Source organism: Rhinolophus ferrumequinum, chromosome 21, assembly GCF_004115265.2.
Source record: "Rhinolophus ferrumequinum isolate MPI-CBG mRhiFer1 chromosome 21, mRhiFer1_v1.p, whole genome shotgun sequence".
Taxonomy (NCBI): domain Eukaryota; kingdom Metazoa; phylum Chordata; class Mammalia; order Chiroptera; family Rhinolophidae; genus Rhinolophus; species Rhinolophus ferrumequinum.
In genome coordinates, this window is record NC_046304.1 from 8,140,715 (window position 1) to 8,167,254 (window position 26,540).

Sequence of the window (26,540 nt, forward strand, 5' to 3'; positions counted from 1 at the left end):
AGCGTGTGGGATGATGACAGACATGTGTCCGGGTGCCCTACCCACAGGGGCCGATCCACCCTGCTGACACAGGAGAAAACCCCAGAGACAAAAGAACCGCTCTGCTGAGCCAGCCCAAACTCTAATGTTTGAACGTGACTTCCAGTTAAACCACAATCTGCCTACATTGCTTTGACCCACCGTCACACTCCTAGTTTCTAGTGCTTTCCAGATTGTTCCTGTGAAGTATGCCTAAGAGTAAAGGGAATGAATGGACACGATACCAGGTAAGGCTGGTGGCATGTACAGAATGGAAAGCAACAGAGCAAGTTTATAGAAGTCTAAATTTTCCTTAAATTCATGCTTTATCTTAAAAATTCAAAAACATATAGATGAGATTAAACAGAATCTTGGCTTGTTTTAATATAGAAATCATATTTATATTTCTTACCAAGAAATACATTTGGCCTTTGAGGAACATGAGTCATTTTTATCGCGTGGCTTCCACACCTCTACTCCTGAGGAATAAGACCGTTTTATTTTCTACAATAATGATGGTTGTTATTTATTTAACACCTACAATATGCCAAGCACTGTACTAGGTACTTCACTCTCATAAATCATATAATCCTCACAACAGCCTTAGGTGGTATTATTTTGTCCATATTGAAGATGAAAAAAAAATAAACTTTGGAGATTTTAAATGATTTCTTTTTCTAGACCTCAAAGCTGGTAAAGTGGACATTATATTGAAACCCAGTTCTGTCGACCTCCAAAGCTCATCTTTTCATTACAACTTGCTGTCAATAAGCAACAGCCTCACATATTCAGAGACAACCTTTTTCTTATATTCTCCGAATATCCTTGAAGGGAAAGAAACTAAAAGAAAATCACATTCCCTTTCCAAAAGGGGATCATAAAATGGTCGGCATTCATTAATTAGAGAAAACAGAAGGGAGAAGCAGAGTTCTTTTATTTTTTTTTTAAGTCACTGCATCCCAGAAAGCCTGGAGACCATTTGAACACACTCATTGGAATCCTGGGTGCATGTGTGTGGTGAATAAAGCTCCAGATACCTGGAAGAAAATCCTAATCACCAAGCAAAGTCAAAGAGGCAAGGTGAGGAAACAAGTGCTGTCGTCCAAATTTCCCAAGTTGGGATTAGGGGTGATGTATGATACTCTCAGTGAATTACAAGTGATTTTGGCAAATCAAAAACCACTAAGCGGGCCTTCAAAACTCATCTAAGACATTTTTTAAATACGTGACAGAAAATTAGTGAGGGAGAGAACAGGAGAGGCTAAATTTGGTCTATTTAGTTTCAGTCTACACCAAGGAATATGTCAGACCAGTGGTTCTCAGACCTTGAATATACATGAGAACCACCTGGACAACTTACCCCGCCCCCAGAGTTTCTGATTCTGTAGCTCTGGTTGGGGTCTAATAATTTGCATTCCCAACCTGTTTATAGCTGACATTGATGCTACAGGTCAAAGGGCCGCACTTTGACAACCACTCCCTCCCACCCTATTCTTGGAGCTAACCACACTGGAGTAGTGGGGGCATGAGGCCTGCTGGACCTAATGGGTGGACTGGGGAAGACTGGTTAGCATCCACCTGCAAAACTTCCACATTATCAGCCAGCCAGGTTATTGGAGGGTTTATCGGGGTGACCTATTTTCATAACAAAGGCAAGGGAAAAAGTTGGACTTTAGAGTTAGACCTTACTTATTTGAACCTTAACTCTAACTGGACCTGAGCTCAAATACTAGCTCTGCCACTTAATATCTGTGCAATGTTAAGCAAGGTGCTTAATCTCTCTAATCTTCCTTTTCCTTGTTTGTACCAGGGAGATCAAAGTACCTAACCAGTAGAATTGTTATGAGAATTAAAGAAGACATAGGTGAAGGACCAGAAAGTGATGTTCAAGAATGAATACTGCTTCAGGTAATTGGGTAAACTCATCCAACTTTCTCTGAGGATTGATGTTTAGGGCATTAACGCTGGAAAGGGGAGGTCAAAGCTAACATTAGCTACTCTTCCTTGCTAGAGCCTAAAACTATGGACTGCAGCTTCAGGGAGTCAAAGGTGATTTAAAGAGGGGTCTAAGAATCAGGGATAGTTCTCAGACTCCTCAGAGACTGCAAAGTATCTGGGTGTTAACCTGCAGCTTGTGTCTAAAGCCAATGGAAGGGATGCGGTGAGCTGAACTCTTCCACCAACACAAGGAATTCTGTGAGACTCATGAGCTCTTACGACTTTGTTTCCAGCACCATATAAACCTTTCATTTTGGTGCCTCTGGACTTAAGGAAAGGAATATGGTCAAAGATGTGTATCAGAAGCAACACATTCTGTCATACCAATGGTCTACAATGGTCTACCCAGGTAAAGCGGTGGTGTTACCCAAGGGGGCCTTGGAACTCTGATCCTTTGTGATGTTATCCATACATGGTTGGGATGATATCCTAAGAACGTCTAACTTTCTCAGACACAGGACACCATCAGTTACTAACAGAGACCACGCTGGACAATGTTAGTTGTCCGATGTTAGTCCAGGAAACTATGGGTCCTCTTGAGTTTGATGAGCTTCTATTTTTATCTTTAATCCAGCATGTGAAGCCATGTCCAATTTTTTTCTTTTTTGAGAGGGTAATTATAACAAGTATTCTCCATAGAACCATATTGCAAAGGCAAGTTAGTTACTGTCTGACCTAATTAGGTGTGTAACTTTTAGAATTTGTATTGGCTTCTTTAAAAAGAAAAGCTAAAGTTATTTGAGACACTGAAGCTATAATGACACAACCATACATGGGTCTAATGAGTAATTTTATCAAATTAATTATTTCTGAAAGGATAAATTTTTGTGCTTGGAAAAAAAAAATCACTCCAGCTTTCTTATGTGTTGATCTTTGTAACTAATTTTAAAGATCACACTGTGCCTGTCCCATTTGCTCTGGGAGTCTTGCAATGGCCCCAGTCAAAAGCAATCACATTCAAATTTGACCAAAGCTCCAGTCTGCATAGTCTCTCGGTGTGTCCTGTCACCCTGGGTGATTAAAGTCAGTTGGTTGGATTAGCTTTCAGAATTTCACAGTTTTAATATCACCGCTTCAACAAGGCAGCTATGAGCAGAAAGACAGCTGAGGGCTTCCAAGTCAGAACCATTTGAATTAATCAACAGCCTTCAACTACATACCACCTGCCTTGATCAACAGACAAATAATGGTTTGTATACTGGGGAGGTATTTTCCTGGGGTCAGTAATGAAGGGATGGCTTCAGTTTCCCAGCAGTTTATGTCTGGCTCCTTACCATTTGATTGAAGCCTCATGTCTAGTATAGATCTCCATTTACAGGTTACATCAGCTGAGATGTCCTTTGAGGACACAATGCTTAAATACTGTGTCCCTTGCATCTACCTGGGTGAGGTCGGGTGAGGTCATTGTAAGAAGCATGTTTTAATTATATACATTCTTAATGACAGTGGCTCTCAAACTTGACTATGCATCAGAATCATCTGGAGGGCTTGTCAGAACACGCATGGTTGATCCCCACCCCCAGCGTTTCTGGTTCAGTGAGTCTAGAGCAGAGACCAAGAATCTGCATTTCTAACAAGTTTCCACGTAATGTCGTGGCTGCTGGTTTGGGAGACCACACATTGAGAACCATTGCTTTAGAGATACAAATGCCACTTTCATTTTTTTAAATTAAGTTTCCCATCTGGCATAAAAAGGACTGAGAATATAGAAGCTATTGTGAAGTCCTTACCTTGCTGAATATTTTTCTTTCACAGAAGAAGAGTCTGCTGAAGAGAGCTTTGTTTAAAACATCAGCACCCAGGTTCTCCCACTAACCTTAGATTTGGGAAGAGGCAGTATGTCTATCTGGTCTGGAAACATCGGTCATATTTGTTTATAGATGTCTGAGAGACCACATCTTAGGAGTGGCCATGCAAAATTATAAATTCCAAGTCTCAGTTTTTCAGATGTGAGGTCACCAATGACATGAGTCACAAAAAAGGTGAAAAACCTCCAGGAATGAGGGCAAATTTATTTCACAGGAAGGTTCTTGAATGTATGACAAAGACCCCTGACTCAAATTTTCTTCATGGAGGAAGAGGATTGGACATACCCCAGAGAGCATCGGAGGAGGCCTGAGATTCCTGGTTGACCCGAAAAAGAACCATCAAGTAAGGACAAAGAGTGGTATCATGAACAGGAGTATTTTAGACTCAGCCAACCCATCAGCCAAACTCCTTATTCTATCTAGCATTCTAGTCTTCCCTCCAAAAGCAAACCAAATTCTAGGAAAACAACAGCACTGCTCTCATTCTGAATAATTGTATTTTGAGTTTATAGATAAGTCGCCCACTGAAGGTTCCAAAGTTCCTATTTCCTGAGAGATGGGTGTATCTATACGTGTGTGCATATTTGAGAGAGAGAAAAAAATATGAACTGTATGGACTTAAAATTTGAGTACCGCTACTCTAATAAGATGAAAAACCCTAACGGTCCATTCTACTTCCAGGGGTCAAGTTAGGTCTCTTACTAACACATAAACTATGGGGAATGTTAACAGTCATACTGAAAAATCTGGTTGATGATGTATCTTAGAAGAAGCCCAGTCTCTAATGCAATATAGCAGTGAAGAACACAGACCTAAAGCTGCTCTACCTGTTCCCAATAGGTACTCCGCCATTTATGAGCTGTATAACCTTGGCCAAGTTACCTAATCTCTCTGTACCTTAGTTTCCTCACCCGTACAACTGAGATAGTAATAATACTTCTCTCATAGGACTGTTACGTTGAGTAAATGAGTTAATATATGTAAACTACTTAGAGAAGTTCCTGGCATACAGAAAATGCTTTATAAGTGATAGCTATTATTATTTATGTCCAAATATTCTGCCATCCTTCTCCTTTTGTTCTATGCAAATTCTTCATGCTAATGTTATTTAGATTGGCTAACATCCAAAATTTAGACTTCGGCCATAATTATCTACATATGGCAGCAGGATCATTCCAGAACCACCCTAATGACTTTGATTAGAACCAATCACCTGTGCCTATTTACACAGCCGGATGATTGGCAGGGTTTTGGAAGGACTGGGTATTCCAATTACACTCTCATTGGGTATGGACCGGTTTGAGCAAATAGGCTGCCAGACAGAATCATGCTAACACAGATCAGTACATTTTATACAACTCGATAGAGAAACCAGAACAAAGGCAGGGAAGAGGAATCATTGATTCGTTCCATAAATGTCGTTTGAGCTTTTGCTATTTTCTGAGCATTGTGTAAGATGATGTAGGTTGGTAGCTGAGCAAACCACTCCCACTGTCAAGGAACTCACTGTCTAGTGGAGGAAACAGATCAGAAAATCAACAAATACTGTAGAATATACTAAGGATTATACTAGACGTCCCTATGGGCTGTTGGGGAACAGAGGACTTTCTAGAATTGCAGTGCCTATCTTGGTCTGGCGAGGTGAGGTCCTTCCAAACTCAAGAAAGAAAGAGCTGAAAGACAAGTAGGAGCCAGCCATGCCAACAAGGTGGGCAAAAGCATTCTGAGCAATGCTGTGTATAAAAGCTCAGGGGTACAGATGATGCTGAAGATGGTGGAAGAGGTAGGAAAGCAAGGTACTAATTCTGTAGGGCTCTTAAGGAAGAACCAGGGGTATACAGTGACAGGAACTCAAAGATGGAGGGATGAGAGCTAAGCTGCTGAATCACAGATCCTCTCTAGTAGGAAACAGCTCCTGGACCAGTAGTTCTCAATGGGCCCTGCACAAAGTTATCACTTGAGAAGATTTAGAAATGAATGATGTCTGAGTCCCGGCCCCAGAAACTATGACTTAGTTGGTTGGCGATATGACCTGGGCAAAAGAATTTTTAAAACCTCCCCAGATCATTCTCCTGTGGACCCAGGGTTGAGGGCCTATACCTTTGTTACCTAAAGTTTGCTGATGGACCAGCAGTACCTCCAAGGATTTGTCAGAAATGCTGCATCACAGGCCACCCCAGACTCACTGGATCAGGAGCTGCATTTTAATATCCCAGGTGATTCAAATGCCCATGAGAGTGTGAGATGCATTGGCCGCAGCTGTGTATCAGAATCACCTTGGAAACTTACCAAATTTACAGATTGGCACTTCTACAGATTAGGATTCAGGAGGTCTTGGACAGAGCCTTTCATCTGTATGTATTTTTTAGGTTTTGGTTAGTCTGATAAGCAACTGGAGTTGAAAAACCATGGTCTTCCTGTGTAGATAAAGGTGGACAGAGAGCCCATGATGGTGGGATTTGGGTAAGATTGCTCTTATGCAGATAGTGGGGTAGAGGGGAGGCAGAGGCTCCCTCTTCTCACTTAAAGGGAGTTCCACCTGGAGAAGAGGAGCATTATGTAACTCAGGGATTTTGTGGGAGGGCCGCATGGCCCCTTGTCGTTGTGGAGGGAACAGATGGAAATAATAAACGAGCCCAAAGGTGAGGTCATCCTTGTTGTGCTATAAAGTGACTCACAACGTCAGTGTGATTTTCCAGAAAGGAGATTTGAGAGGCAGCGTTTCAATCTCTGGACGGGTGGGCGTGTGTGTGTGTGTGTGTGTGTGTGTGTGTAGTGCAATAGGGCATTATTGTGTGTCCTTGGGCATCCTTTGGTTCTTGTAAGAAAGTCTCTCCACTTGAGGAGGCCCTGTGATTCCTCTTCACTGTCTGGCCTGCATCTTATAATTGGTAGAGTTTAAGGCAGTCAGAAGGTAAACGGAAGTAGCTGGCCAAACATAAAGAAATAGCCGTGTGACTTAAGTTCAGGTATTTTCTTTCCTCTTCCTCCAGTGACAGGGAGCTAGAAGCAATTTGGTGCCTGGACCAGCAGGGAGTTAGGATACAAAGGCACAGAGCCTCTGGACTATTTCTACCCTCCTTCTGGTCTTCGGTAGGCCAGATCAGAACAACACTCCAGGTCCCACAGTGCCATTTCCTGCCCAGTGAGATTCTTGCCAATTGAAACTTCCAGTGTCTAGCATGGGGTCAAACACATGGAATGAATAAATGAGTGAATGAATGAATGAGTAGATGAATAGATGAATTAATAAAAAGATGTTATTCTTCTTCAAACTATTCTTTTCATTCTAAAGAACAAAGGAAAGAGTCTCAGCATCACCGGCGCCAGGAGCTTTTTACAGAGTCTGGCTTTGATCTCCCTAGACGCTGCTTGATATGTTATTTTTCATTTGACGGAACATCTCACTTCTTTGGCTGAAGTGTATAATTTCCTACCTAGCTCTTGAGTGGTGCCTTACCCCTCTCATGCAAGAGTAAGAAAGCAGGTGTGAGAGCTTCACATGCATGGGTTGTGGCGTCAGGGTTGCAGGGCACTCCCCCTGCTGTCCCTGCCTTGGGGTTTCCAGGTGACTATGCTCTTGAGTGGCCCCAATGGAACCTGCCTGGGGCTGATTGACAAGATGCCTCTGGGAATACCATCCAGTCCTCCTTTCTCTCTGCCTCCAGTTTACCCAGGGAGGGAGCTGATTGAGAACATATTTAGCAAATGTGTTCATTGTTGCTTTTAAAAATGTCCTCTGTAATTAGGTACTATGGGGGCAGTCAACCACAAAAACCCACAACCAGTACTGTCAAGTTCCATAAAACAAAAGAGAAACCAATTAATCAAAATGAAGTAGAGGCTGGCCGAGCCTCAGCACCTGTCTTATTCACTCCACCCACCCAAGTGACAGTCTCGACTCAGGCAAATCCCACTCTGCCTGAGCATTTTCAGAGCCCATGCTGTGTTGACATGAGGTCACTGAATCTTTGACCTCTCTGCTAAGAATTCATCTCATCAATAACAGGGCCAGTTTTGCTGTGTTCCCCTAGTAAAACTTCCAGAATAGGCCCCTGAACCAGCCAGTTGCAAAACAAACAATCAGATTCTTACTTAGCACTTTTTGCATTGTAGTGGATCCTAGCATGTATCTGCATCCATGAAAAGAGATAAAGGGTGCAAAGACCTGCTTGGACCTCCTGTTCCCTGATGCCTTTTGAACTTTCTCCAATTATCACTGTAATTTCTCTCTAACAAATTGAATGATTCCAGTGAGTGTGAATTTTAAGTAGGGTCCTGTATGGAACCTTGGTTACATTAGCATAACCACCAAGAACCATGGTGTCTTAGGAGCATTTATGCTTTGGGATGAGTTCTCTTTCAACCCTTCCTCTCTATGAGAGAGTTGCTTCAGAGTACCAAGGTCAAAGGATGGGAGACTGTGAGGCAGCCAATCCAGAAGCTTCCAGGCAGAGTACCACAATCCTTTCCACAGGGTGCAGCTACCAGTGCTCCTCCAAGTATCTGTCTGACCAAAGGAAGAAACTGCCCCTTCTGTCATCTTCTGATAGATACCACTGTTCGTTCCCTTCCTGAGGCCTGCCTTGGTAGCCTACATTTTCCACCTAGGAGTGAGACACTCCATACTATTCACTATTTGATTTGGCTCTCCTTCCTTCCCAATGTAAGAAGAACAATTTATTTGTTCTCTTGAAGTTTGGTGCGTCCATGTTACCTGCTTTGACCAACCGACAAATGAGTGGAAGTCATTTGTATTCCACCAAAGTGGAGCATTTAGGAGCTGACTGCCACTTTCCCTGTTTGTCTTCCCCTCCCACATTAGCTGAGGTCAGTATTTTAATTGGATAAAGTGACTCAGAGTAAAGAGCATAAGGGTATGTTCTCCCACAAAGTCTGATAGGCTCAGAATACCTCCCATTAAGTGGGGGAAAGAGGTATGGGACCAGAAAGCTAAGGAAACAGCAGTTCTGAGGACTGTACCTCAAGAATAACTGCATAAGTTGACTACCACATAGAGGTGACAGGAATAAAATAGGTAAGAAACCTGCTGTTTAACAAAGTTGTACTGCCAAAGGAACAGGGAACCTGATGTTTTTTAGGACTTTAAAAAATCTTGGGACCTCTGACTCTCTTTGGGAAGTGGGTGGGCTGAGAAAGCTGTGTAGGTCCTAAGGAGGACATAGTCCCCGACACCTGGCCAAAGAAGATAATGCAAAATGAGGAACCTCCTGGAAGGCAGAGCCAGGAGCCATGGCAAACACTGGACAGGAAGCCCCTCCAGAGAGCAGAACCACAGCCTAATCAAGGAGCATCCCCTAACCCAGATCAGAGGCCTCTCACAACGTCTGCTGAGAAAGATTTTAAAATTGCTAAGGACCAGTGCCTGGCAAGTGCCTCCCCTTTCTCCCCTTTCTGAATTGAAAGTGCTTATTGTAGTTTCCTTGCCCCTATTCCACAAGGTTGGGAGTGTGTGGAGGGAAGCATGTAGTCTTAGTTTATCAGTCTCTCGAGGGATTAACAAGAGCCCCCTAAAGACGTGATGTAGGGACTTGGGTGTGGGGAAAACTCTTGGAGATTAAAGTGCAGGAAAAAAAAAGCAAGATTTATGTAGGGCCGTCAAGTATGAGTGGGATTTAAAGTAAGCAAAAAGGAGGGAGAATAGACATCTGGGGTTTCAGGAGAGCAAAGAGAAAACTGTACATTCCGTGAAAGGTCAAGTACACAGGCAGGCTACCCATAAATGACTGGGAAAGTGGAGGAACTTGAATGCCTAGGGAAAGGAAGAAATAGAGAAAATGGGGATTTTCCTACCCTCTAGGATTCTGAGCAGGAGTTTGATTTGCTGAAAATGATATTGAAGAAGGATTAATCTGCTAATTGGACTGTGGGAAGGTGCAGAGCAGATGTGGTAAAGGAAGAGATCCAGTTCAGTCATTATTAAGTTAAATTGAAAGTGAGATGAAAAAAATTGTATTGGGAAATTGAACAAATGTGGAAGATTCAAAACATGTGTTGAAGATAAATCAATAGAATAAGGATGGGGGAAGTGCGTATCAGAAAAATCAAGCAAAAATGATGCTCACACTTTTAGTTTGGGCTTGGACAACTAAAGGGAAACGATGTTAAAAAATAGAAGTTGGTAATGTCACCCCAATAAATTTAAATTTAATAAAATATAGAAGTTGGTTTTAGAGGAAAGATGCAGATTCACCTTAGGACTTGCTGAGTTTGAAACGATGGCAGAAAATGCAGGCAGTTCTCTTCCTCCCCACCTCCAATGCCACTATTCTGCTAAAAGACTATCAGTAGAGTTCATCAAAAAGACAAAGGCTGAGAGACATGATGGATTTTAGGATATTTATCCTAGGAATGACGATGACAGGAGTCATGCATGTAAGTACATCCTCTAAAGGAAAGTTTTAAGAAAGAAAAATACAGGGTTAACATAGACCTTGGAAATTACGCATATTTGTAGAGTGATGGAAGGAAACTATACCCAGAAAAGGAAACAAAAAAGGTCAAAGAGAAACTATAGTATAGCATCATGAGAAATTACGATCAAGTAAGAGTGGGAAGTCCACAGTATCAAATTCTGGAGAAAAAGCAAAAGAAGAAGAAAAAAGACAAAGATGAGTCCTTAGACCTGGAGATTTCATTTTTATCAGGGATCTTTGGTAGTAGAATGTAGTCTAGTTCTTTTCCTGAAGGGTTGCATCATCTGTTAAAACCCCTTACCTGCTGCATGGCTCAACATCTCCATAAAAATTGTCCTGATCTCTGTCCTCTTGTCTTGCATCTGACACTCAAAGAAAATGGAAAATGGGGTGATCGTATAATTCCATACCTGTCAATGACATACTATTTAGTCCTACATTTAATTACTAGAATTAATAATCACTGGTTAGGGTTTTCCATAGTGAGCAGCAAACGTAGGAAGGGACAAGGGACCATTGCATTACCCACAAGGTCATGCACTATGACTGATCAAGTATGACTTTGCTTCACATGTGTGGCTTTATGCCTATGCCTGTATATTACAAGACCCCTATCCATCTCTCTGTTGTATAATACAACCAAAAGCTTTCTAATCAGACATCCCTGGCCTTAATTCCAGTCCTGTTATTTCTAGCTGTGTGCTCAGCATTACCAGAAAATAGAAAATGGCCAGATTTTAAATTACTTTTAATAAAAATAAATAAACGTCAGCAAGTTATCTTTTGACTCCCACTACAAGCCCTATGGTGAACAAGGACAGTTTAGGAAAAAAAAACAAAAAACAATTATGTGAAAGAGAGAAGAGGAGAGATAGCAGCAGGCCTAAGAATGATCTATAACTAGTGTTGGTATGAGAAAGTTCACTCTAAGTGTGAAAACACTGAAAAAATGTCCAGATAGGTCAAAGTACCGACTAAATACAATTCAACATGACAGCCTTCTAAAGCATTGCTTCTGGATGAAAAGAAGGTGAAAAGGAAGGGAGAGAAGCTGTTGGGAGGTTGGCTGGTAAAAGGGAAAAGAAGCACAGGGTTGGGGAGGAGTCCTGTAAGACAAAAGCAAAAAAAAAAAAAAACATCAAAGGACACATATCTCCTTGATGATGATGATGATAATGATGATGAAGATAAATTCATTTGAGAAATTGTACTTTTCAATACTAATAGAAAAAGGAGACTAGACCTCGAGTGATAAACAAAAAATAGAGTATAGAAATGTCACATTACAGTTGTACACCTGAATTTATACATTATTAAGTAATGCTACCACAATAAATTTAATTGTTAAAAGCTTATAAAAAATAAATGAGTTAACTAAAAACAAAAAAGACAATGTTACCATTAAAATAGGAATCTTGTAACTGCACGAAATAAAAAAATGGATAGAAGAAATATGAATGAACACATAAATCTACTGTTAAAAACCATAAAATGAGAATCCCAACACCTCCACTGATGAAAATTTTCTTCCCACACTACACAAAAATAACCATGAAGCAGAAGACAACAAAATACTCTAAGATAAATTAAATCATCTTAAAGACACATTTGTAGTTATTTTTTAAAAAATGGCTCAGAACAGAAATTCAAAAAACTAAAAACAAGTGGCAAAAGGAGAGGGATATTTAAAGAGAATTCATTGAATTTGGGAAAGATATAAAGAAAAAGACAAAATGAAGACTAAAGTATATAATGTCTAAAACAGAATAAAGTAAAAATGAAACTTACTAAAGACATTGATGAAAGGCAAGAAAGTAATCAAGAGAATAAAAATGAACTAATGAAAGCAAAAAGAATTCGATAGAAAGTGGTTGCACTGAAAAACAGAAAGAAAAATCAGCATATTGGTAACTGGAGTCCCTCAAGAAAAAACAAAACCATGGAAGATAACATATACAAAGCTATAACTCAATAAAACTTTCTTTAAATTAAAAAAAAGACCTGTTGGTACATATTGAAAGAAACCAACAGACACCTGGAAAATGTACCAAGAATGATCAACTCTGATGTCCTAGTAAAACTAATAGACTTCAAAGATAAACAAACAAACAAAAATTCCCAAGACTTTCAAGCAAAAAAAATCAAATAACTTACAAAGTCAGAAGAAAGATAAACTGTCATCAGTCTTCTAAAACATAGTATACAAAGCAAGGCAACAATGGAGTAGCATTAAAAAAAAAAAAACTCAAGGAAAGAAAGTGTGAACATAGAATTTTATAACTAGGCAAACTTTCCTTCAAGTGTCAAGGCTATAGAACAGTTTTGAGATACAACAGGGAATTCTGCATCCACGAGCCCTTCCTGAGCAATCTATTGGATGATGCGCTTCATCCATCCATGAGATGACTGGGCAAACTTCATGATGGGCATACAGGTATATCTATAGCTATAAAACTCAAAGACTAAAACACAGGTGGTTAAGAGGATAGATAGCTAATATAGAGATGCTGTATCTATATGTGCCAAAGTAGAAATAACGCAATCTAAAAATGGGGGGCGAAAGTAAATATATTTATTATTGTCTAGGCAAAAGGTGTAAGTTAAAGGATTCAATAAAAACTGATAAACCAGATGGAAAAGGTTAAATAAACTTTTGAGACTAAGGAGCATTAAACATTCAGTACAAAAGTAACTACTAGAAAAAAAAAGTAGAAACCACCTTAAAACCAAAAAATTTTTAAAATAAATTAAATAACAAAAATAATACACATCTTATCATGAAAATTGTTAATAAATTACCCTGAAAATCACTAGGCCCTGATGGTTTTATAGGAGAATTATTTCAAATCTTCAAAGACCAGATAGTCCCAATGTTGAACACGTGGTTCTAGAGCATTGAGAATGAAGGAAAATTCCCAATTCTTTTAATAAAGCTGGTGTAGCACTGATACTAAACATGATAGAGGTAGCACAAGAAAGAAAACTATAGATCAGTATCATTCATGAATATTGATACAAAAACACTACATGAAACATTAACAAATAGAATCCAGTACCATATTAAGAAAATAATACAACATGACCAAGTGAGATTTATTCCAGGAATGTGAGATTGAGTAAATGTTAAGATATCCACTAATATTATCCATAATATTAATAATCTAAGGGGGGAATTATAGATTACCTCCATAGATGCTGAAGAAGCTTTTGACAAAATTTAATACTAATTCCACATTTTAGAAAAAGCTCAATAAAATAAGAATTGAGGGATACGTTTTTTAAACATGAATCAATCTGAATCAACATATATCTACATATCTGTCTATCTGTTTTCTATCTATCTACCTTGGTCCTTAAGACAGTATTTAATGAGAAAGCTCTAGAGCATTTTTACTAACATTAGATAAAAGACAAGGATGCCCTCTATCTCTGTTACTATTCAACATGGTACCCGTGGTATTAAGCCAATGCAATCAGACAAGAGAAATCAATTACAGGTATAAGATAAGGATAAAGAAGAAGCAAAACTACCTCTATCCGCATACTACATTATAGTGTACCTGGAATATCAATGATAAAAATAACTCAAACAATAAAATAAACTGACAGTAGGATGTATTATTAATCAATGGTCTTCATATACACAAGCATAACCAGTCGGTGGTCATAATGGTGAAGAAACTCCAGTTACAAACAGCAACCAAGATGATCAAATACTTAGAAATGAACCTAATCACATGTGATCCTGGGCCAAGAAAAGCATTTTCCTTTTGCTGTAAAGAACACTAGTGGTACATTTGAATAAAAGCTATCGATTAGGTAATGGTATTTTAACAATGTTAATTTTCTGAATTTGATAATCATAGTGTGGATATGTATTAGTATGTCCTTGATATCAGGAAATACACACTTAAGTATTTAGGGGTAAAGGGCCTTTATATCTGTAACTTACTCTCAAATATTAAAAAGAACAATTATATATATATGTATATATATATATATATAGTTTTAGAAAAAATATAAAATGTATATATACGCATGTTTATGTAAATATACAAAGACAGACAGAGAGACAGACAAAGAGAATCATAAAACAAATGTAATAAAATGTCAAAATTTGGACAATTTGAAGGGTATATAGGAATTTTAATACCACTTTTGTAACTTTTATGTAAGTTTGAAATTATTTCTAAATAAAAACATTTAAAAGATAAAAAGTAGCAAAAAGAAAACAAGTGGTAGGCCTCCTATTGGTTATATAAATAAAGGTAAAATAGGATTGATTATTAAGCAACCATTGGGGCGAAAAATGATAGAACTAGATCTATCTGTACAGCTACTGAATGATCTCCAAGCTATATTAAGTTTAAAAAGCAAGATGCAGAATGGTGAATATATTGTATTCTTTTTTGCGTGTTTAAAATGCGTGTGATTGGAGTCATAAAGAGTACAATGAAATAAAATATAAAGAGGTATCAATTCTCACAGAGGTGTAAGGGGTGGCGAACAGCTCTGGAAATGACTGAAGAACGAGCACAGAAAACGGCCTCCATCATCCCTGTTTCAGCACACATGCACACATTTTGGAACATTGGGACTAGAAAGCATCTGGTAGAAAAAATTTATAGGTAGGGAGACATAAACCCAGAAAGGCGAAGCAATTTTTCCAAGACTCCAATCACTTGCCGCAACTTCTCAAGTCTCTGGACTCCCAGTTTAGTGTTGTTTCAATTTCATCCCTTCCCTCATTCATTCACAAATATCGGTTGAGCATCAATGATGTGCCAGCCACGGGAAGCACAGTGGCAAACATACCAGATGCAGTTCCTGCTCCCATAGTTAGAGGCAAAGATAAACACCAGGCAAGAAATCATACAAATTAAAAATATTTTTTGAAGAGCATGGGAAAGCAAGTATTAAGGGCGTAATTAGAAAACATAATGGCAGACCTGATTTCCACGTGAAAACCAGTAAGGCAAACTTACTCAAAGAAGTGAAATTCAAACAGAGTCCTGAACCACAAGTAGATTGGTTTGTTAAGGACCAAAGGAGAAGAACATTCCAGACACAAAAATGAGCTTGTGCCAAGGCCCAGAGGAGGGAAGAATGAACAGGAAACCCATTTGGGCGAGAGTGCAGTGAAGAAGAACAGTAGCCCAAGGGGCCAGATGGTGCAGGCCTTGCAAGCCACATATTTGCTTTGCTCCAGACTCATGTCCACAGAGGAAGGGAGGGAGAGTATGCACATGCTGTCATGTAAGAGTTTCGAACTCAGGCAGTATTTTTATGATGGGGGAGCTCCATTCCAGAGAGTTAGGGGAATTTTTAAGACTCTGCCTCCAGTAGAGAACCTTTCAAGTTCTATGAAGCAGAAGTGACAATAGATCTTAGCTTTAGGTTAGATTAGGTACATTGGATTAAGTCAGGTTGAATTAGGTTAGAATAAGTTAGTTTACTCTGGCTGCTCAGTAGAGGACAGGATGTGGGGGCAAGAATGGAACCCCTTGCAAGAGGTCTTTGCAAGTTGTCTAGATGGGAAGCGAGGGAGTCGTGGATTGGGAGGCTGGCTAAGATGGGGGCAAGCAGTGGGCAAGGTCAAGAGAATGGAATGGAATGGTAATGGACCTTGGATGTGGGTGATGAGAGAGAGAAAAATGTCAAGGATAGCATGTAGAGTCCTACTTAAGCACGTGAGTAGCTAACAGTGCCATTTGCTAAGGGACCCACACCTTCATTTGCACAAACATAAGCTTCTGCCAAATCTGCCAAGATTTGATCTGGGCATAGCTGGCATCCATGCCACAGCCCTGTCTATTTCAGTTGAATGGTTTCGGGGTTCAGATATCTGCGTTCAATTGCACTTAGTCAAAAACTAGAAAATCATTATGCTCTCCCAGAATTACTCTCCCAGGGCAAAAGCAAAATTGTTCACTGGGAAGCAGATGAAGAGAATAAGAATCTAACATCAATCCTATTCAAGGAATGAATACTTCATAAGCTCTGACCCTCTAAACCCCAGGCGTACATTTATCTAATGCTGGTGGAAGGGCCTTCAGGTATGAACTATGAACAATCTGCTGCTAACCTCAGAAAAGAAAAATCACCTCTCTGCAGCATTATGCACATGTCTGGAGGGTCTTCTTGCAGGTTTCTTAGAGTACGAACAGAAGAATAAGCCACTCTGAGAAAATATGGGGGTGTTTAAACTTAAAGCCTTCCTTTGAAAGAAAAGCTGCCTCTCTTATTCTATGCAGTAGTTTTACATTTAGGAGTCGTCTTATCCTGAAACAACCCCAGAATATCAGAGAACAAAGGGTCTTATTCATCTTCAATGCTCTGATTTGCATGAGGAAACTGAGGCTTGACACAGTAGCAATACCACAAATCAGAAAATCAATGGCTGGGGCATAGTTGAGTCTCCAATGAGCACTGAACCCATGAGCCCACTCTAATCTCCTTTCAGCTCTGCAGCCTGAGCTACACCATGACTCATGCAAGGGAGGACACTCTTGGTGGGGAAAATAGAGACCTGGGGAGTTGACCCTAAATGTGCTATGTCTGTCTCTGCCCGTGGAGTCAGCCTCATACACAGGCCAGGCTTTTGTGTTTCTTTTGCTTCTTACTTTTATTCTTAAAGGCAGAAGAGGAGAAAGGTGGCAAGAGGGAGGGGTAGTGATAATCAACTAGGATTCTGAACTCGGCCCTTATTGTGTGCCTGGGAGGATCTAGGACACTGTCTCCAACTCACCTTTCTAGTTCCATTTCCTGCTGCCCCACTACAGGTGTCCTATGGCCCTTTCATTTTCCTGCACCTCCTACAGGCATTTTATGTCCCCGTCACATGAGCATTTCCACTTCCATGCCTTTGTTCAGGAGGCACCACACCTGAGATGTCTACCCTGATTCACTCCTGGCTAGTCACATTCTCCCTGCCTGCAGCTCCTGTCTCCTATAGGAGACCATTTAGGATCCCACCATTCAGAGGCAATATTTTCCCCCTCTACTCTTCTTGGGATCTACTCCATGGTACTTCCCATTGGCTTCGCAGGGATTGTACTGCGTGGCTTCTTGAAGGCAGGCATTGTTTACTCATTTTTGCTCAACTAATACTTAAGTTTGATTGAAACGGACAAACCTCTGTGATTCTGACACCTGGAGTCTTAGGAGGTCTGTTTGCATCAGCCCTCAAGGCTCAAATAGTTCTCCTCAAGGTATTTCTTCCCTCCTCTGCTAGTTATGAAATGAGATTTCATGGCAAATGAATCTCAGAAATGGAAGTGACCTTGAAGACCATTGAGGGACCACTCTTAAAGCAAAAATTCTTCCACACCAGTGTTTTTCAAGCTTTAATGTGCACATGAATCACCTAAAGATCTTGTTAAAATGAACATTCTGATTCAGTAGATTCAGGGCCCAAGAGTCTGCATGTCTCACTAGCTCCCTTGGGATGCCCGCGCTGCTGGCCTTAACATTATCCTTGGACTAATAAGGTTCTACAGTACTCTGAAGCTATGAACGATATGAAGACCTACCATTGCTTGCGTGCGTAGCGCTCTGGTGCATGCGCTATCTCACACAATTCCACACTAGCCCTGTAAGGTAGGTGTCACTACTTCCTTGTTTTATAGATAAATGTCACAGAGGTCAAGGTCACACAGCTACCAAGTGGTAGCGCCAGGAGTGAATGAGCATATCTGACTCCAATGACCCTTTCCTTCTCACCATTTTTGTTCTTCTACAACCATCTAATGAGGGAAGTTTACATCACTATTTGGAGGGGATTAAGACTGAGGCTGAGGCCATGACTCCAGGCAGGCAGGACCTGGATTTCTTTATTCTACCATATACATAATCTCCTTAAAACAGTGACACAGAATGATATGGTTATGTTCCAGGCAGTGGAGTCCCGAGACCCTGAGAACATCAGTATTCTTCCCCACTTCCAGGTCACCATGAAATCCTGGCAACTATTGATTGAGAGGTTGTCTTCTCCTGGCCACAGGCTCCAGCTGGTATAGAGATGGCATTCTCATCACCTTCCCAGGACTTGACAGCCACATAGCTTAGCTGTCAGTGTTTCTGCGACTCTTGGCAGTCAGCAGCAGAGAGTGAAGGGAGCTAATGCCAAGGGCTGGCTCATGGGAAGGGGAGATTCCCAACTTGGATGACCAGTCAGTGCCAAGAACAGTGTCAGGAAGAGACTGTACTGGCCACAGACCTGCCTCTGGGGCCAACTTGAACCAGGGGTCATGGCAAGAGAAATCTCAGATCTGGCGCTAATAAGCAATTGGAAAACGAGAAGAGCACAGCTCTGGGTTGCTAGACCTTCAGCTAGGCAAGCCAGCCTCTGGCAAAACAGAACTTGATCCTCTATTATCTCCCAAGCAGGATTTAAAGAGCCCACCAAGACTAAAGGCACTAAAGCTGTCCTGTGTGCCTCCGCCTCCTGCCTGAGCAGAAAAGAAGAGTTGGGCAGGCAGAAGCTGAGGAGAGAGGGATGATTCTCTGACCTCAACGTACCAAAAAGACTTCTCTCTTGCCCCACTGCTGGAGCCTATAGGATATCTTTCTGTAACTGGGTTACTCCTCTTTTGAGGACAATATCCACGTACCCTACAAGTAAGAGCTGAAACTTCCCAAGGCAAGGAGACTTACGGTACATCCTGACTCCTTCCTCTGCCCTGTGCTATCTCGCCTCTCCTTCCACCAGCCCAGTAGATTGTCCCAGTGGACTGGCCCAACACCTACATGGGCCAATGGCAGCAGGCTCACACACAAGCATTAAACAGGGACACATGTATGGTCCAGCACTCAGCAAACGGCATGATGGACGGGAATGTCTCTCCGTGCCACCATTTACGCAGGTAGTGAGAGTTGGGTGACAGCTTAGATACCACATCACTTATCAATGTGCCATTTTGACCCCAGCAGTGCTGGTAGAATGAGGTGAGCCAAAGGACGATGGAAAGTTTGTGGACCAAGTTCCTCAGTGCCTTAAGTGGGTCTTCCAGTGGCAAACTGGATGGTCCTACATTAGAGGTGGACTCTTTCTTGAGTGGCTCAAGAAGTGGGCCCAGCGTACCAAGCTCCTCAGATGGAACTGCAAGGTTTAACTGCTGCCCAAATTAATACAAGTGGAGACAGCGTCCTGCGCCAGGTTGAGGAGAGTCACAGCACTCTGCTTCCTGATGGGTCATGTTAGGCAGACCAACATGGGAAATGAGGTTTGTAGAATAACTGCCTTTGAGCAAAATGGCAGAGATCGCAAAGGTAAGTATCCAGATAAGAAACTTTCAAAGGTATTGCACTGGGCTTTGTTTTGCCATATCTCCTTTTATTTTGTTTGAACAGCAGTTACATTGAGAAATGGATTCGACTGGGTAAGTATCAAGTTCAACATTCATGCGGACCCATCTCTGTTTCTGATGCAATCAATGTTAACCAGTTAGCCACCATGTGAGGTTGACTCAATTCTAACAAAATATGTAATCACACCGATGCCACATGTTTTCCTAAGTGTAAGGCTTAGGGACTGCCTGTACGTGCTGGCGTGGAGCATGCAAAATACCGTTGAGTAAACCTGAGCACACCGAGTCAGTGCCTTGTTCTTGATATTCAGCCATTAATCAGGAGTGAGCAGGCACAGAGTTAACAAAGGGAGCTGTCCCACACGTGCATATCAGAACAATCGGTGGACAGCTTAGACTTTTGGTGCCCTCAGCCCAGAACCCAAGAATTCTCTGCCCTCTTCCCACTACTTCCTGCTGATCTCTGGTCTATGGAGTGGTACAGGAAAGAAGGCTCCCAGGTGGTACTGGCTTCTCAGAGGCCAATCTCAAGCAAGTCAGGCCCAGCCTTCCTTCTCTCTTGCTTTCCGGCTGGCTCACTGTTGCCATGGAGACCAGATGCCTTTGAGTTGTGCATTTTATCTGGAGTCCAGCCTTTCCCACTCACTCCCCTGGGTCCCCAGAATGTGAAAATATCTAAGCTGGATTTATTTGGCCAAATGGCTTAGGGGTTCCCTTGCCACATCCACAGGATGGTCTGTAGGCTCTTGCTCAAATCCTGGTATACGGGTGGCAGCCTGCAGTTTTGTAGACGCCTACTCATCCATTCTTTCTTTTCTAGAAGAGAAGACCTACTCTTGAATCCTGTATCACATAAGGCCAAGGCAGTGCCCAGACAAATGGGCTGGCGGGAAAGGTGAGCATAGGTTCAGGTGTGCATGGGGTTTGGACCAGCAGTGGGGCTCAGGAAAGGGCTGAGGGAAGCCACCAAGAAGGACAGTGCTGGTTGGGACGTCCATAGCCCACATGGAACCTGAAGAAGCCGCAGCGGGTCCCTGCCCTCTGCTTTGATTACTTCTCCACTTCATGCAGCCCGCCACCCACTGCCACAGTTACCAGTTACCCTTAGGCTTTGTCATCATCAAAAGCTCTCACCTCTTGCAGTCTAATATCTCCCACCCATCACACAGACAAAAAGGCTCTGGTCCTCGCGTTCCCTTGCCCTGCTCTCATACTCCTGGCAGACCATTTACCCAGACTCCTCACTGGCTAACGCCTGTATGTTTGCAGAATGTTAGAACTGTTCTCTGCTTCATTACTCTCGCAGGGAGCAGGTACCCTGGGCCCAGCCCCTAAAATCTCTCCAACCCCTCCATCTATACCACTGCTCTACCTCCTTAGACCTGGGGGCTTGTGCCTTTTTTTTTTTTCCCTTGAGACTCTTCCTAGAAATCCCCACACATAATATTATTAATTCCAATGACTTCCACTAGTGCATCCCAGGCCACACCCGGCCTTAGTCTTTATGGGGGGCAGTGGCAGCAAACACGCATGTGCTCACTGTAGCTGTCTTCCGTACTCAGGCAGTTTGCAGAGTGATTGTGATGTGCTGGCCACTGCTGCCACTCTTCCGATATTTTGCACTGTTCATTAGGTCCTTTACACCATGCCAGGAGCCAGAGAGAGAGAGAGAGAGAGAATCCCAAAGCCTTTGCTAAAAAGTAGGAGCTCTGAAGCAACTGCCTCTTTGTAGGAAGCAGTCACTATAACCCATCTAGTAATTCATTTTGTGTAAGCACATTTGTTGAGCACCTGCTGTATGCAAGACACTGTTCTAGGCACTGAGGATTCAGCAGACAAATTTACATTCCAGTAAGAGATAATAGGGGGGGGAAAAGAAATATATGAAGTATGTCAAAACAGAGTTAAGAACTATGGAGCAAAGTGAGGCAGGGAAAGGGAGGGAAGAATTGCAGTTCTTAAGAGCATCCAGAAAACTTCAGGAAAAAAAAAATGACATTTGAGCAGATTGAAAGAAGTGAAATATCAAGTCAGCTATATTCCTGGGGAAGAAAGGGTCTGCCAGGCCGAGGGAACAGGGGTACGTCGCCCACCTGGCATGCATGAGGACAGCTGTGAGACTGGAGCAGATGGAGCTGAGTGTGAGCGGTAGCGGTTGAGGTCAGAGTGGGACTGGGCTTCACCATACAGGGCGTGGGGACCATTTAAGGATCTGGTTTCCACTCCGGGCGAGATGAAAAACAAAAGGTTTTTGGCCTGATGCATTAGGAAGATGGAAGTCCGTGGGAGGGATGGGGTTTAGGCAGGGGTTGGCGGTGAGGTGAATTCACTCTGGCTTCATATTAAGTTTTAGTTTTTATTAATAATCCATGTGATGATGTCAGTTTCAAGGGTGATGTCCTGGCTGGGGATATAAATGTGGGAGTTTCCAGTACATGAAGCCAGGAGGCTGGGTGAGGTCAGCTAAGGAGTGAATACTGCTTCCCAGGTGAGCAGAGGCTCCAGAAGGGAACCTTTAGGCACTCCAACATGGATACGTCGGAGAGATGGGGAGGGAGCCATGGAGGAGACGAGTCAGGTGTGGGCAACCAGGAAGCAAGAAAACCGTGGCAGCATGGTGTTTTGGAAATCAAGTGGAAACACAAACAAGTGTTTCCAAGGGAGAGAGTGGTCTGCTCTTAAAAGCTGTAGAGAGGCCCAGTGAGGTGAAGCCTAGAAGTGACCAGTAGGTGTGACCTAGTAACATAGAGGTCACCGGTGAGCTTGGCAAGAGCAGTGGGGGTAGTGGGATAACACGTCTGTCCAGATGGATGCAAAAAAGAATGGATAGTGTCTGGGATGTGCTTCTACATGATCTGGGCAAACTGACTGACGGGAAGAGGAGGGTTCATTAAGCTCGCCTCTCTATTTTGGGATATGTTTGAAATGTTCCATAATAAAAAAGTATAAAAGATTTTTAAAATAAGAGAATGGCAGAAGAGGAATAGGAGACTGCAGGCAGAGCCTTTAGCGTTTAATGTGAAAGAGAGTGGCGAATGAGGGCAGTAGCTGGAGGGGAGTATGGTAACTTTAGTTATTATATAAATAACAAAATACACTTAGAGTATATTCCTAGAAAGAGGTTGCAGAGGCCTTTGGGTGGAAGGGAACGGTGAAGAGGATCTGATAAGGATGCTGCACGTGGAGGGGCAGGCCATGCATGCACAGGAGGGCTGGGTGAGGCCACAAGTTAAGATGGGGGAGATAACAAACAGTGGCCACAGTAAAGTTGCCCCCCCACACACACACACTTAGGCCTCCTGGATGTCCCAGGTGACTGTGACCTAAAGGACAGGTAGGGCTAGAGAATGTCCTTCATGTTGCTTTAATGGAGTTTTATTCATTTGAAAGCAGGCTTACATCCATGGCCTGATACACACACTATCTGGCTCCCCTGTGGCTCCGATTCCATCTCCTTCTCCTCTCAGCCTCTTCCATCCTGCTGCACTCACACTGGCCTCCTTCCTACTTCTTGACACCCCAAGAAAGCTTCTACCTCAGGGCCTTCCTGTGGCCTCTACCTGGGATGTGGGTCTCTGCTCAATTATTACCTTATCCAAGAGGCCGTCTGTGACAAGAGCGGCTTCCTGCCACAGAACTTCCTGCCCCCTTACCTGCTTCAGGTTTTCTCCTTGCACTCATTAAAAACTTATATTGTCTGCTTCCCCCAATGGAATGTGACGTCCATAAGAACAGATTTTATTTCTGAATATTGCTTAGCACATAGTAGGCCTCAGGAAGTATTTATTTAATGAATGCATGAACCAAAAGACACAAATATATACATATATGTATATATATGTATGCATGTATGTATATACAGAGGGTGCCAAAAAAATGTATACACGTTTTAAGAAAGGAAAAAACTGTTATTAAAATTGTAATACTTAATATATACCGATAACAAAAGATGAATACAAGTCACATTTGACTTCTGCAATTATAAGAGGTGCTCAAAGTGGTTACCGTCAGTGTAATTTTAATACAGTTTTTTCCTTTCCTAAAATGTGTATATATTTTTTTGGCACATTCTGTATACATCTATATACATATACATATATACATATATATATACATATATACATATGCATATATATACATATATACATATGCATATATATATATATATATATATATATATATAGAGAGAGAGAGAGAGAGAGAGAGAGAGAGAGAATTCTACTGATTGAACTATTTGTTGTTTCAGGGTGGACCACCTACAAGGAGTGTGGGTAGGATGGGAAACCACTGTAGTTGAGAAGCCTTGGTAAGATTTGCCATGCTGTGTTGGAAAGATCCAAATTCATAGCTCTGCTCTATGGATCATAGGAGTATGTAGCAAGCCTCCAAAATGGCCTTCGATGATCCTTGGCACCTGATAGTCACACTCTTCTGTATCTTCCATTCTGAATAGGGCTGACTTGTGTAACCACCAGAATATTTTGAAAGTGATGGTGTGTAACCAACAGACTTGGTCATAAAAGTCATTGTGGCTTCTGTCTTTGTCTTTCTTGGATCACTCACTCTGAGGAAGCCCAGCCACCAAGTTGTGAGGACACTCAAATAGCTATAGAGAGAACATCATGGGGAGACTGAGGCCCCCTGCCAACAGCCAGCACCATGTGAGGGAACCATCTTAGAAGCAGGTCCTCCAGCCCCAGGCTAGCCTTCAGATGATGCAGCCCCTGCTGACATCTTGACTGTACCCCCATGAGATCCCAAGCCAGAAGCAGCCAGCTCAGCTGCTCCCAAATTCCTGACCTGCATAAACGATGTGAGTCAATAAATGTTTATTACTATTTTTAAATGCTACCTTTTAGACTGATTTGTTTCACAGCAATAGGTAGTTATCACAAAGTGGATGAAATGGGGGCCGGCCATCCCAGATTTGATTTGATATGGGTATGACGAGGATTGTGTCTTTCCCTGGTTAACTGTGCAGCCCATTTCCGCTCCTGGAGCGAGCCCATTTCCCCTTCTGGTCCCAATTTGATTCTGCAATTCTTATTAGCCACAAATGCCACCTGTATCCTCAATAAACTTTATTTAGACACAAATAGACACAACAGAAAATACATACACAGATACAGATATATTTTTTTTCTCTATAGGATGAACAAACATCACATAGGGAATTTAAAAAGTAGGTGCACGGGATGTAAGAAAATATTGCAAAGTTCCTTGTTCACTCACACTTAAAACAGACACATATTTCAGAGGAACACAGGGATATACCATCCCTACAACAGAGTACACAGTTGGTCTATAACAGTACACAGGTATTAGGAAGGTAATCAAAGGAGTTAGGGAGCCAGTTACTCTTGCTATGATAGAATGCTCACAACACTAGCAGGACTCTGTTTAAACAAAAGACAGAATCGAGGCTTCCTACCCCCCTGCAGATGCTCTGCAAGCTGTCAGCTAGGTCATAAAGCAGCTCAGCAGAAATGCCACGTTAGCTTTCATCTTGCAGCTTGAAGGTCTGCATAACCTCTACCTTACTGTCCACGTCAGAGAGTTTCCACAGACACACTCAGGACGCTGAAACTCTTGACATGCATGCTGGCTTCGAAACCCACAGTACAGAACATTGATATCCGTTTATAAAATGTGGCTTAAAAAAAAAAGGAATAATAGCCAAGAGGACAACAAACACTTTGCAAATGCTGTCACATCCATTGGCAGTGCTTCCCACCACGCTGCCTAAGGTCCCCTCCCATAGGGAGCCAGCCTTTGGCCTCTGTCCTGCTCCACACCCTGGGTGGAGCAGGATCGATGTCTCTTGGTAGTCTATGATTGCCCTCTAAAGTCACATCTGTGACCTCCCAGTCACTCCTATCTGAGTCATGGATGTCAACAGGACAAGCTGCACGAAACCACCCCACTTATTCCTGTCCCGGACAAGCCTCTGGCCTCCAAACCATCTTCACATTCAGATCGGGGATCCCTAGGCAACCTCTGTATTTTAGTAAAAAATGGTTTCCACTGTACCCTTCGTGTGTCCTCTTCCTAATGTGACAAATCCAGATGAGATGAAGTTATGGAGATCAGGTCCTCCACTTCGGTAAGCATCCTTCCCATAATGTCCTGCAAGAAGATGGGGCAAAATTACCTGGCGCATCCATGACACCAACAAGAAGACAAACGTTGCAGCTCCAGCTCACCCAACAATGGGGTTGAGCTTAATTTCAAATTGGCAGCTAAGTCAGAAGGTAAAAGCAATCAAGAAAAAAATACATGTGTAATTTTATAAATTTATATATAAATATATAATATATATTTTATGAATATATATAAAGTATATATAATATATTTCTATCATATAACATTTATATATAATACATATTAGCAATATTATATATATATATTACTGTACAACAAAGAATATATATATTCTGCAGCAGAATATATGACATATATATCATATGTATTGATATATATGTCATATATATCATATATTCATATATATCGCATATATATAGATACATATATATTGCAATAAAGAAGAAAGTTCTGGGAAGGTTATGTTGACAGCAGAGGGGGCAAAGGGGGCTTCATGTTGGCATTTATGACTGAGCACACCAGAACATCAGTTGATTTGTCCTACCATCCCTTCCTTTGTCCCAGCTTCCCTCCTTCTCTTTCTTGCCTTATCCACTTGCTTTCTTTCTTTCCAAAGTAGAGAGGCACAGGTCTGATCTATGTATGTGTATGTTTATTAATCATGCCACACCCTATGGAACTATAGCCTTGTGGCTTAGGAGAAACCCACCATCAGTTGAAGTTGACAAGTAGAATGGTGGTTATAAACCATTGGAAAACTATTTCTATGCCTTTCTCTCTTAACTTTCTGCAATAAGATCTTCTCCCTCAGCAGCCTAGTGCATCCATCTACCTGTGGAGTGGTGTGAGGAAAAGACTGAGGGCAGATT

The 26,540-nt window shown here is 41.8% G+C and overlaps 1 protein-coding gene across 4 annotated transcripts in view; it reads right to left on the bottom strand.

The window, feature by feature from the left end:
- SHISA6 (shisa family member 6) overlaps positions 1–26,540 on the bottom strand; it is a 303,888-nt gene that overhangs the window by 135,551 nt on the left and 141,797 nt on the right. For 2 of the 4 annotated variants that reach the window (XM_033091131.1, XM_033091129.1), the window contains exon 3: positions 25,600–25,695. The exons of the other annotated variants lie outside the window; for them this stretch is intronic. In XM_033091131.1, coding sequence (XP_032947022.1) covers positions 25,600–25,695 — 96 coding nt within the window. The remainder of the gene's footprint in view (positions 1–25,599; positions 25,696–26,540) is intronic. 4 annotated transcript variants of the gene reach the window in all.